Source organism: Ochotona princeps, unplaced genomic scaffold (assembly GCF_030435755.1).
Source record: "Ochotona princeps isolate mOchPri1 unplaced genomic scaffold, mOchPri1.hap1 HAP1_SCAFFOLD_138, whole genome shotgun sequence".
Classification (NCBI taxonomy): Eukaryota; Metazoa; Chordata; class Mammalia; order Lagomorpha; family Ochotonidae; genus Ochotona; species Ochotona princeps.
This window is the reverse complement of record NW_026699349.1, coordinates 133,961-147,322: the sequence shown is the minus strand read 5'-3', so window position 1 is coordinate 147,322 and position 13,362 is coordinate 133,961. Positions and strand designations below refer to the sequence as shown.

The following is a 13,362-nucleotide window of genomic DNA, read 5'->3' as shown; positions in this document are numbered from 1 at the left end:
CCCCAGCTCACCCTCACACTGTGGTGTTCCATGCCCGCCCACCCCTGCTCATACCCTCACACTGCGGGGTTCCATCCCACCCACCCCAGCTCACCCTCACACTGTGGTGTTCCATGCCCGCCCACCCCAGCTCACCCTCACATCATGGGGTTCCCTGCCCTTGCCGTGTGGTTCTGTGCCCACTGACTATGGCTCACACCCTCACATTGTAGGATGCACTACCCACTCTGGGTCCAAAGCTTGTGGTTGCAATTCTGCTTTTGTGCTTCTGGCTGCGTGAGATAGAAGCTTAGCTCATGGATTGGAAACTTTTGTTGTAACGCATGCACTTAGTGCTATAAATTCCCCCTGCTAGCAGTACTTTAACTGTGAGTACCAGCCAGACTGATGGATGCCGAACACTGTAGGGGCAGAGCCAGACTGATGGACATGGCACACTGCAGGGGCAGGGCCAGGCTGATGGACACTGCATGCTGCAGGGGCAAGGCCTGTGGGCACTGGCAAGGCTGACAGAGCAGCCCACTAGGGACACTGCCTCTCCCCTGGCTCTGTCTTGCTGGGAGCCTCGGCCTGTGTGCCCAGCTGGACTCTTCAGCCAGTACCTGTCTCCTTTCAGTTTGCCTGTAGCACTAGACTCAGGTAGAAAACTCATTCTATGGATCCCCTTAACCAAGCCACAAATGGAGTGGGACTGGATCCCGCAGAAGCTGTGCAGACTGACTTGAAGAGCTGCCCTTGGGGGCATGTCAGGAAAGCCAAGGTTGTGGGAAGGTAGTGCTGACCGCTGTCTGTGCTGGGGCATTCAGATCTCCCCAGTGCCTGCCCTGTGCCGTGTCAGGGTTAGGGAGAGCTGTCTCCAGATGACATGTGGGGGAAGAGCACGGGGTCACCATGGGAGACACAGGTCAGACACGGGGTCACCATGGGAGACACAGGTCAGACACGGGGTCACCATGGGGGACACAGGTCAGACACGGGGTCACCATGGGGGACACAGGTCAGACACGGGGTCACCATGGGGGACTCAGGTCAGACACGCGGTCACCATGGGGGACACAGGTCAGACACGGGGTCACCATGGGGGACTCAGGTCAGACACGCGGTCACCATGGGGGACACAGGTCAGACACGGGGTCACCATGGGGGACACACGTCAGACATGGGGTCACTATGAGTACACAGGTCAGACATAAGGGTCACCATGGGGGACACAGGTCAGACATGGGGTCACTGTGAGCACACCTGTAAGACTGGGGGTCTTGTCTGTAGGAGGTGTCCGCACCCTGTGCCTCATGCATGGTGCTCTGGCCCCCTTGGTCATTCCTAGCTGTCAGCGTGGCAGTGTGGAGACAGCGGGGAAACAGCCATGGCTGTCCATGCCAGGGCGGGACCGAGTGGGGTCCTGCAGGGACCCTCCCTCGTCAGGTTCTGGGGCCAGGGGCAGGCCTGAGACCAGCTGGTCCCGTACCTCACGCAGTCCTTCACTTCCTTCTCTCTGGGCAGACCAACGATGCAGCTGGTAACACCTGGAACTGGTTATACTTTGTTCCTCTCATCATCATCGGCTCGTTCTTCATGCTCAACCTGGTGCTGGGGGTGCTGTCAGGGTAAGAGGTGCCCCTTTGACCCCTAGGCTGGGCCCAGGCTGATTCTTGGGCCTCTCTCTGTCAGTGTTGGTCTCTGCCAGGGGGGCCATGGCTGTGTCTCACCTGCATGTGGCTCACTTGGGGCAGCTTCACTGAGTCCAGAACCTGTCCATGTCCTGGCGGGAACGCACGTGGCCTTTGCTTTTCACCCACACTCCAGCCCTGCTCCGGCCCTGCTCCAGCCCTGACCCCTGTGCTGGAGCACAGGTCGGACACGGAATCTGTGTCACCCACACTCCAGCCATACTCCCTGCCCCTTGCCTTCCCATCAGCCCCTCTCCTGACACCAGCTCTTATCCCTGCCTAGAACAAGATGAGGCAAGGCATGAGACAGGCCTGGCCTGGTCCTAGGAGGAGGAAAGAGGGTTGAGCTCGGCTGGCCTCTAGTGTAGGGATTCCTCAGGGAGTGGCAGGTGTGTTGGGGGGGCTGTGTGGCAGGAGAGTACATGGCAGGTGTGTGTCTGTGTGGCTGTATCCCAGGGCAGTGCATGGCACGTGTGTGTGCCAGGAGAGCACATAGCAAGGCTCCCAGGGTTTTGGGAACTGGTACCACCCTCATGCTATTTTTGTACCATCCTGGGACACAAGGGTAGGCAATGAGGACAAGTGATGTGTGGCCACACACTTGTGTCACAGCTACCTTCTTTGTAAAACCTCTGGCCACTGGGTGAGGGTCAGTGCTCAGTCTATGCTGGCCCTTCCTGGAACTCACTGCCCTGAAGGCAGGACAGTTGTGGTGTGTCTGTCCTTCATGTGTCTTTCCTCCCTGTCTGTCCTCCCTCCCTCCCTCTCTGTCCTCCCTGACTGTGGATCTGTCCTCCCCTGTCCTTCCTGCCCGCTAGAGAGTTTGCCAAGGAGAGAGAGAGGGTGGAGAACCGTCGGGCCTTCTTGAAGCTCCGCCGGCAGCAGCAGATCGAGCGTGAGCTCAACGGGTACCTGGAGTGGATCTTCAAGGCCGGTGAGCAACAGGTGCAGCCTGCCAGCTGCTGGCCCAGGTCCCCTCTCGCAGCTGGGGTCCTCTGCTGAGTCTGAGGGTTCTGGCCTCTGCGGGTGCTTCCCTGCCTCTGCCTAGGACCCAGGACCAGTAGCCCCTCCGATGGAGGAGCCTAAGAGTTAGGCCTGGCCTGAAGCTAGGGTCTGTGCTGGAACTCAGCCCCTCTCCCAGCCCAGCCCAGGCTCTGTTGCCCAGTGGGGCCTGCCCCAGCCTCCTGCGACTTCACCAGTACCCTTTGTGAGTGAGCACCCATGTGGCCGGAGCTGGCTGTGGGAACGAGGTTGCACAAGGCAGCTGGGCCCCATCAGGGCCATTGGTCAGCATCGTGTCAGGTGGCTCTTGGCAGTGTCAGGGGGCAAGATGAGGGCAGGGTCATGGGAATGATGGTGGGGTTGGGTTGGGAGGGTGCTGACCAAGGATGTGTCCCCTCACAGAGGAAGTCATGTTGGCTGAGGAGGACCGGAATGCGGAAGAGAAGTCCCCTCTGGATGGTAGGTGGCTCTGGGTGCCTTCCTCCTGCTGTGAGCAGGGGGCATGTGTGTCCAGCTCGGCCAGGTGGCTGTGCCCCCTAACTCATACAGACATGGGTAGTGGGCTCCTGGAGAGTTCTATGGGAACCCCAGGCTGTGTGGTGTATGCCAAGGTGGGAAGACCCAGGCCCCTGAGGTGTGACTATGGTGGGCACAGCCCTGTGGCAGGAGCCTGCTCTGCCTAGCTGTGCTCTAGTGGGCACCAGGCAGTGCGGTTCTGGGCTTTGCCAGGTGGGTGTCGGACTGTCAGTGGAGCTTGGCCTGTTCATGAACCTCAACTTGGAGAAACTGCTCCCAAAATGTCTAAAACCTCCCCCAAACTTTCTCTGAGAAGCAGGAGGACAAAGGCCCAGGCTGAACTCAGCTGACTCAGCTCAGGGCAGTGGTACCCCTGTCTACACCTGCCCCTCCTGCACTCTGTCTACACCGTCCTGCACCCCTGTCTACACCTGCCCCTCACTGCACCCCTCTCTCTGAAGCAGTGTTGAAGAGAGCAGCTGCCAGGAAGAGCAGAAGCGACCTCATCCAGGCCGAGGAAGGGGAGGGCCGACTTGCAGGCCTCTGTGCTCCTGGTGAGTGTCCTGGCTCTGGGTGCCCAGCCTGGGCCCCTTCCTGAACCGCCTGTGTTCCCCACTCACCTGCCGCTTCATCTTATGGGCCTTGTGGTTGCCAGCCGCCCTTGGCTCCACCATCTTCCACTGAGGCTCTAAGCGCTGATTCGACACATGCAAGGTCAGAGGGCAGAGTGTCTGCCTCAGGGGAGTGGGGAAGGGGAGGGCAGCAGTGTCTGGCCATCTGTCCCTGCAGCCTGACTCCCCTTGCTGAGGCCTGTGCTTTGAGGCCCTGCTGTTGCCCGCTGTGTCCTTGGTGACTGCACCACCAGGCATGTGGCTCAGCATGAGTGCCCAGGCCATTTCCTGAACTGACCTGCAGTTGAGCCCCCTCCACACCAAAGCGCCCAAGCTACTCCCTGCCATGGCTGCCACCTAGCCCTGTGGTCAGCCTAGGGTGCATCAGGGTACCTAGGCCGCTCCCTGCCATGGCTGCCACCTAGCCCTGTGGTCAGCCTGTGGGCACCATCAGCTGGGGAGGGAGAGCCCAGGCCGGGGCAGCCTCTGAAAGATCTACTTCTGTGATGTTTCACTGATGAGATGACCATGCATGGCACCTTGGGCCCATGCACAGCGCCTGTTCATACACAGAGCCCCCCGTTCCCAGGTGCCCACAGGTGCCTGTTCATACACAGAGCCCCCTGTTCCCAGGTGCCCACAGGTGCCTGCACATCCCCCCAGTGCACACACATGCACAGCGCCTGTTCATACACAGAGCCCCCCGTTCCCAGGTGCCCACAGGTGCCTGTTCATACACAGAGCCCCCTGTTCCCAGGTGCCCACAGGTGCCTGCACATCCCCCCAGTGCACACACATGCACAGCGCCTGTTCATACACAGAGCCCCCCGTTCCCAGGTGCCCACAGGTGCCTGTTCATACACAGAGCCCCCTGTTCCCAGGTGCCCACAGGTGCCTGCACATCCCCCCAGTGCACACACATGCACAGCGCCTGTTCATACACAGAGCCCCATTCCCAGGTGCCCACAGGTGCCTGTTCATACACAGAGCCCCCTGTTCCCAGGTGCCCACAGGTGCCTGCACATCCCCCCAGTGCACACACATGCACAGCGCCTGTTCATACACAGAGCCCCCCGTTCCCAGGTGCCCACAGGTGCCTGTTCATACACAGAGCCCCCTGTTCCCAGGTGCCCACAGGTGCCTGCACATCCCCCCAGTGCACACACATGCACAGCGCCCCTCTACACACACATGTGCACATGGCTACACTTTCCTGTGTTGTCCTCGTCAATCCCAAGAGGCCATGCTGGCAGAGTATGCCCCACCTTGCTCTGTGTGCATCTCAGCTGATACACATGGGCACCTGAAGCACCGGGCAATGTGTGTGCTGGCATGCCTGTGGCCATGCCATGCACACGCAGTGTCAGTAGGGTCTTTTGTAATTTCCCCGGTTCTGGGCAGTCACTGCAGCTCTAATGTGGCTGTGGCTGGGCCTGCAGCGTTTCCCGGTGAGGAGCTCCATCCATTATAGCCATTCATCTCTCAACTTCTCGCTGTGGCCAGTATGGCCTCATTCACTCTCCTGTCCCGGGGCTCTGGCCTTGGGGGACGGATCCCCTGGTCAGGACGCACGTCTGTGTGGCTTTGTGCTCCCACTGCAGTGTGGGAAGATGTGTGTTCCTTGTCCCAGGGTGTGTTGCCTCTCCTTGTGGGTTCTCATTCCCGGTTACACGTCACTGACAGCACAGTCCTTAAAGATTCATTCATTTACTCGAAAGGCAGTGTTTGCAGAGAGAGGGGAAGAGAGAGAGAGATCCTTCATCCACTGGTTTGTTCCCCAAATGGCTACAACAGCCAGAGCCAGAGCTAGAACAGGCCGAAGCCAGAGCATCGTCCAGGTCTCCCACGTGCGTACAGGGTCCCAAGCACGTAGGCCATTCTCCACTGCTTCCCCAGGCCACAAACAGGAGCTGGATGGGAAATGGAGCAGCTGGGAAACAAACTTGCACCCATTTGGGATGCTTAGGGGTGGAAGATTAGCCAGTTGAGCCATCATGTCAGGCCCTAGACATTTAAAAAAATAAGTTTAGTTCAGTCCATGTCTTTGCTATTGTAGATTGTGCTACTGTGAATATAGGATTATGCAGATTTCATTTTTTAATAAATATTTTAAATTTTTAAAAAAGATTTATTTATTTTTATTGGAAAGGTTGATATACAGAGAGGAGGAGAGACAGAGAGGAAGATCTTCCGTCCAATGGTTCACCCCCCAAGTGAGTGCAATGGCTGGAGCTGAGCTGATCCGAAGCCAGGAGCCAGGAGCTCTTCTGGGTCTCCCGCGTGGGTGCAGGGTCCCAAGGCTTTGGGCCATCCTCAACTGCTGTCCTAGGCCACACACAGGGAGCTGGATGGGAAGCAGGGCTGCCAGGATTAGAACCGGCGACCATATGGGATCCCGGTGCATTTAAGGTGAGGACTTTAGCCACTACACTATTGCAGCAGGCCCCAGATTTCATTTCTTTTGGATATATTCCCAGAGTGGGATAGCTGGGTCACATGGCAGATCAATTTTTAGTTCTCTTAGCACTCTCCATACTCACTTCCATAGTAGTGGTACTAGCATACACTCCCACCAACAGTGAAGGAGGGTGCCTTTCTCCCCACACGCATGTCAGCAGGTGTTGTTACTACAATTCTGAATGTAGGCCAATCTCACTGGAATTAGGTGGAACCTCAATGTGGTTTTCATTTGTGTTTCCCTGACAGCTAGGGAGCCTCAGCACTTTTTCATGTCTATTAGCCATTTGAATTTGTTATTTGGAAAAATATCTTTTCATTTCATTCAGCCATTCCTTCACAGGGTTGGTTGTGTTGCTGTTGTTGGGTTTCTGCAGCTCTTTGCAGACCCTGGATTGCTGTCCGTGTCAGTGTGTAGCGTGCCAAGACTTGCTCCAATCCTCTTGTTTGCTTCTTCACTTTGTCATTTCCTTTGCCGTACAGAAGCTTCTTAGTTTGATGTGGTCCCATTTGTTTATTTTGGCTTTAACTGCCTGTGCTTTGGTGACCTTTCTAAGAAGACTCTCCTATCTTGGAGAGTGCTTCCTATGTTTTCCTCTAACAGTTTGATGGATCTGGGTGCAGATTTAGGTCCTTGATCCATTTAGAGCTGATTTTTGTAGAAGGTGACAGGTGGGGGTCTTGCTTCTTACAATCCAATGCCCATCAAAATAGGAGTGGATGAAGAAACTGGTGCATCTACTCTGTGGAATATTACTCAGCCATTAAAAAGAATTAAACTCTACCATTTGTAAGCAAATGGTCCAAACTAGAGATCCTTATGCTCAGTGAAATGATTCAATCCCAAAAGGACAAATATCATATGTTCTATCTGATATAAGGCAACCTTCTTGCAAAATATGGGATCAATAGCTCTTTCAAAACATCTCAGGAGGTTTCATATTTTTGTTTTTATTTTCATTCATTGAAAAATGTTTTTATTTTTCTTATTAACTTCTTCCCTGACTCATAGGTCACACAAAAGCATTGTTTGCTTCAGGAAGGTCTTTGATTTTTCATTTCTTTAGAGATACATTGGTCATTCAGTAACATGTTATTTAATTTTATGTTGTTGTAAGTTTTCTGTTTTTCTCTGTTATCTTTTATGCTTTTCTTTATCTTTTATGCTTTTCTTTATCTTTTATTCTTTTCTTCTCTGCTTTTCTTTTATGGTTTTTCATTTAAAGGGATGTATAATAACTGTGTAGTAGAGACTTTCACCTACTGTTGAATGTATGTTGGTAACAGGATGCTGGGCTCTCTGCTATTGTCCATGCCTACAATGTCAGGACGAATAAACAGCAATATGATGGACTTATGACTGATGATGAAGGGCTATACTATTGTAATGATGTGGGGGAAATTAGTGGGGGGATTTGGGGAGGGTGTCAGGAAAATCCTAGAACCTATAGAACTGTATCATGGAATAAGAAAATGAATTAATTAATTTAAAAAAAGAAGTTTAGTTGAAACAGAGGGAGAGATTTTCTATCCTCTGGTCTACTCTCTAAATGGCCATAAAGGCTGGATTTGAGCCGATCTGAAGCCAGGAGCCAGCAGCTTCCTCTGGGTCACCCATGTGGATACAAGACCCTGTGAATCTGCCTTATCCTCCGCTGCTTTTCCAAGTCGTAAGCAGGGAGCAGCGTGGGAAGTGGAGTAGCTGGGACTCCAATGGGCTCTCATTGGGATGCCAAACCCAAAGGTGGAGTACAGCCCCTAGCAGAGTGTTTAGTTTGTTTATTCTTGTTCATTTATCTGAAAGGCTTTGTGATGGATAGGGAGAGAGGAGAGAGGGAAGGAAAAGAGGGAGGGAGGCAGACAGAGCTGATTACTCCCCAGAAGCCCACAACAGACAGGCTGGGTCAGACAGGAGTCAGGAGCTGGGAGCTTTATCTGGGCCACCATGGGCTGCGGGGGTCCTAGTCCCCGCACCATCACCGACCGGACTCTCTGTTAACTAGTGATCACTGAACCAGCACTGACCAGGCTCTCTGTTAACTAGTGACCCCTGAGCCAGCACTGACCGGACTCTCTGTTAACTAGTGACCCCTGAGCCATCACTGACTGGGCTCTGTTAACTAGTGATTCCTGAGCCATCACTGACCAGGCTCTCTGGTAAGTAGTGACCCCTGAGCCAGCACTGACCGGACTCTCTGTTAACTAGTGACCCCTGAGCCATCACTGACTGGGCTCTGTTAACTAGTGATTCCTGAGCCAGCACTGACCAGGCTGTTTGGTAAGTAGTGATCCCTGAGCCATCACTGACCGGTCTCTGTTAACTAGTGATCCCTGAGCCAGCACTGACCAGGCTCTCTGGTAAGTAGTGATTCCTGAGCCAGCACTGACTGGGCTCTGTTAACTAGTGATCCCTGAGCCAGCACTGACCAGGCTCTCTGGTAAGTAGTGATCCCTGAGCCATCACTGACTGGGCTCTGTTAACTAGTGATCCCTGAGCCAGCACTGACCAGGCTCTCTGGTAAGTAGTGATCCCTGAGCCATCACTGACTGGGCTCTGTTAACTAGTGGTCCCTGAGCCAGCACTGACCAGGCTCTCTGGTAAGTAGTGATCCTTGAGCCATCACTGACCGGTCTCTGTTAACTAGTGGTCCCTGAGCCAGCACTGACCAGGCTCTGTTAACTAGTGGCCCCTGAGCCAGCACTGACCGGTCTCTGTTAACTAGTGGTCCCTGAGCCAGCACTGACCGGTCTCTGTTAACTAGTGGTCCCTGAGCCAGCACTGACCAGGCTCTCTGGTAAGTAGTGATCCCTGAGCCATCACTGACCAGGCTCTGTTAATAGTGATCCCTGAGCCAGCACTGACCAGGCTCTCTGGTAAGTAGTGACCCCTGAGCCAGCACTGACCGGACTCTCTGTTAACTAGTGACCCCTGAGCCATCACTGACTGGGCTCTGTTAACTAGTGATTCCTGAGCCAGCACTGACCAGGCTGTCTGGTAAGTAGTGATCCCTGAGCCATCACTGACCGGTCTCTGTTAACTAGTGGTCCCTGAGCCAGCACTGACCGGTCTCTGTTAACTAGTGGTCCCTGAGCCAGCACTGACCAGGCTCTCTGGTAAGTAGTGATCCCTGAGCCATCACTGACCAGGCTCTGTTAATAGTGATCCCTGAGCCAGCACTGACCAGGCTCTCTGGTAAGTAGTGACCCCTGAGCCAGCACTGACCGGACTCTCTGTTAACTAGTGACCCCTGAGCCATCACTGACTGGGCTCTGTTAACTAGTGATTCCTGAGCCAGCACTGACCAGGCTGTCTGGTAAGTAGTGATCCCTGAGCCATCACTGACCGGTCTCTGTTAACTAGTGGTCCCTGAGCCAGCACTGACCGGTCTCTGTTAACTAGTGATCCCTGAGCCATCACTGACCGGTCTCTGTTAACTAGTGAACCCCCTTTTTTGCCTCATATGTCACTTTCATTGTAGTCTCTCTTTGTTCTCAGCTTCCTGAATTTCTAATATCTTCCTAGCTCCTTAGTACTTTACTTTTTATTCTTCAAGTACTCTGCTTTGATTAAAATAAGAATGCACCAGTCCCCCAAGCCTGGAAAGACCTGGGTCCTGCCGCTCAGGGTTTCCTCACCCAGCTGTGACTTCTGCTGCAGACTGGGCTGGAGCTGCTGCTTTCCGGCACACTGCCCTTGGGAAACAGGTCCCCAAAGCCCTCGGAGGGAGTGCTTGTCTGGCCTGACTCTATACCAGGTGGACACTGTGGCTGCCATGCAGTGGGGTGGGCACAGCCACTCTTGAGGTGTCTGCCTTTTCCTGGAGCCCGTAGGGACTCAGCAGGGGTCCATGTGGCCTGAGCTGCAGTCTCCAGCTGGGTTGGCCGAGCTACCTCAGGGGCATCTGGGCCAGGACCGAGGCTGTGTCTGTGTCCTGCACTGCAGGAAGGGCCCTCTCTTCTGTGCTCTGCCTTGGTCTGCATCCCAGGTGCCAGGTTATGCCTCTGAGCTCTGGGAGGCCATCCAGGGCTGCCACAGACTTCCTCACAGACTCCTTGGCCCTGTTGCTGTGCCAATGGCTCCTTTTTCGACCCAGCTGCTTGCTTGGAGCTGTCTGCGTGACCCTGGGCCTGTGTCAGTGCAGCCAGGAAGGCAGCAGCCTGATGATGCTCCTGGGGTGCGCTGAGGTTGGGGGTGCCCACCTGCGCACACCTCGGGTTCCCATGTCCCAGGGCACATGCCCGCTTAGAGACCCTGAGTGATAGGCACAGTGCCCAGGGGTCACACCTACTTGGAGACCCTCAGCGAGGAGCAGTGCCCAGCCACCCCCCCCAGTGTACACACAGGGTGCTGCAGTGCCCCTCTACCCTCCTCTTCCCAAACCGGAGAAAACGGGTTCAGGAGCAGACCCGGGTACCCCTTAGGACCTCTAAGCATGCAGGGAGAGGATCCTCCCAGGCCCCTGGCTCCCACACAGGCCCATGGCCCATGGCTATCACATGCTTTGCACTGGTGTCCTGGAGGGCACGTCTGGATCTGTGGTCTCCTGCTCTTACTTGGCCCCCATCCTACAGGGTCCCCCTTTGCCCGTGCCAGCCTGAAGAGTGGGAAGACAGAGAGCTCGTCATACTTCCGGAGGAAGGAGAAGATGTTCCGTTTCTTCATCCGGCGCATGGTGAAGGCACAGAGCTTCTACTGGACAGTGCTGTGTGTCGTGGCACTGAACACGCTCTGTGTGGCTATGGTGCACTACAACCAACCACAGCGGCTCACCACAGCACTGTGTGCGTGAGGGGTTGGGGTTCTGGGGGCCTGGGGGCTAGACCAAGCTGCATCCCCATGAAGCCTCCATATCCACAGGCCCTCCACCTTTGGAGAGCGTCACCCAAAGGAACAGTCAGGGCCCTGGCCATAGCCCTGGCCGTGACGGAGGAGGGCCTTGGTGTCTTAGACTCCCCTAGGTTCTGCTGGTCATGGATCTGGCATTGCCCACGTGCAGAGCTGACTTGCTGTCCTATGTCCAGGAACCTCAGGATGGTTGGAGCTGGCCATCCATGTCCAGGGACCAGCATTGATGTTTTCTGTCTCAGGGCTGTTCTGCTGGCCACGGTAGATGCTGGGTCTGGTCTGCAGGCTTTGTCTCTCAGAGGAGGGGTTGTTGTAAGCAAATTACCTACTGCATTGTGTGCTGCAGGCTGTTCACACTTGTGTTCCACAGGGGTCAGTGGCAGGGGTCTTGTTTGCTGTCTGAGGATATCCTGCCTCCTCCCCTGGTCCCTTTGGGAGCCCCATGAGCCTAGGGACTAAGCTCTTCCCCTGAGCTGCAGCCTGAATGGCTGTCTGTGTCGGCCCTGTGGTTGGTGGGTTCTGTCCTGGCGTGGCCTCCTGTTGACCACAAAGCCCATGATCTCCACAGGATCCAGCCCTGTGGGATGGGTGTCTCTCCTTATCCTTTTCAGTCCTGTAGTTCTGTCCTAGACTGAGATCCTATAGCGGGGAGGCTCAGGCCTGCAAGGACAGGCCAAGAGTTATTCTCAGGCAGTAGTCACCATGCTGACCCCCTTGTCTGGCTTTTTTCAGACTTTGCAGAGTTCGTGTTCCTGGGGCTCTTCCTCACAGAGATGTCTCTGAAGATGTATGGCCTGGGGCCCAGGAGCTACTTCCGATCCTCCTTCAACTGCTTCGACTTTGGGGTGAGGGGCATGCTATGTTGGGCACCTGTAGTAGCAGAAGGGTTTGAGCCGTGTCCCTCTCTGGCCATGCATACAGAGGCTCATTGTGTGGATACACAGCATGGGCCGGGGTCTGCAGGGGTTGGCCTGTCATCTTCCCTTTGGGCCAGCCTCCTGCCTCTGGCACCTTCCGAGTGGGACTGCTCACCGTGCAGTCCACCAAGGCAGTGCCTCTCCTGTGGTGTTGGACCTGGGTCCCTTCAGCAAACCCAGCAGGTCAGGATACCCCTTGGTAGGCCACTGGGGCAGTGTCTCTCCGGTGAGTTGGACCTGCATCCCTTTAGCAACATCTGAAGGTCAGGATGCCGTGGAAGTAGGAAGAGCTCAGAGCGTGACCGGGCAGGGGCTGCCAAAAAACCATCTCCCACAGACTCAGATGAAGGTGGGAGACGCATCGTGGAGCTGGACTCAGAATCTGGGTCTGTGGCACTGTGGGGAAATGCTGCAAGCTACAGGTGACAGGGTAGGATCTGAAGGAGAACCTAAATGTATGTCAAGTATGAAGCAGCAAAGGACAGATAAACTTCAGCTTGAGAAACCAACCCAGTTTGGAAGGTTCCTGGCACCTAAACTGCACATCCACAGCTGAGGCACAATTTAGGGTCAGCTCAGATTCTCACTGCTTTCCCTGTGCACATGGGACAGAGCAGACAGCGGCCATGAGTGCTAAATCTGCTCATCATTTCTCTGTTAGCATGAAGGGCAGTATTTTGTCATCTAGTTAGGTCCAAGAGTGAGCACTTATAGCTCTGAGTTCAATCCTCTATCTCCCCAGAACTGTGTTTCCTCAGCACGGTATCCCCTCACCCTGTGTCTCCTCAGCCCTGTGTCTCCTTAGTCCTGTGTCTTCTCAGCCTTCTATGTCCCTCAGTTCTGTATCCCCTCAGCCCTGTGTCTCCTCAGCCCTGTGTCTCCCTTAGCCCTGTGTCTCCCTCAGCCCTGTGTCTCCCTCAGCCTTGTGTCTCCTCAGCCCTGTGTCTCCTCAGTCCTGTGTCTCCTCAGTCCTGTGTCTCCTCAGTCCTGTGTCTCCTCAGCCCTGTGTCTCCTCAGCCCTGTGTCTCCCTCAGCCCTGTGTCTTTTCAGCCCTGTGTCTCCTCAGCCAGCCCTTTATCTCCCCAGCCTTCTATGTCCCTCAGCTTTATTTCTCCCCAGCCCTGTATCTCAGCCCTGTGTTTCCTCAGCCCTGTGTCCCCATAGCCCCACCTGCTTGCTGAGACTCAGACCCAGAGAAGGTGTGCACACACATTCACCATAGCTGTGAAGTGTGCGCACACACTCATTAGCACCACGAGGTGTGCCCACACTCCTACCAGTGCTGTGAGGTGCACATATACAGTCACCAGAGCTGTGAGGCATGTGCACACACTCATTAGTGC

General features: G+C 55.0%; 1 protein-coding gene across 1 annotated transcript in view; it reads left to right on the top strand.

Annotated features, from left to right (window-relative positions):
- The window catches only part of CACNA1B (calcium voltage-gated channel subunit alpha1 B), a 137,926-nt gene that overhangs the window by 24,920 nt on the left and 99,644 nt on the right, over positions 1-13,362 (top strand). Inside the window, exons 7-12 of the mRNA XM_058659747.1 lie at positions 1,504-1,607; positions 2,489-2,604; positions 3,075-3,131; positions 3,653-3,742; positions 10,829-11,038; positions 11,835-11,947. Of these exons, the coding sequence (XP_058515730.1) occupies positions 1,504-1,607; positions 2,489-2,604; positions 3,075-3,131; positions 3,653-3,742; positions 10,829-11,038; positions 11,835-11,947 (690 nt within the window). The remainder of the gene's footprint in view (positions 1-1,503; positions 1,608-2,488; positions 2,605-3,074; positions 3,132-3,652; positions 3,743-10,828; positions 11,039-11,834; positions 11,948-13,362) is intronic.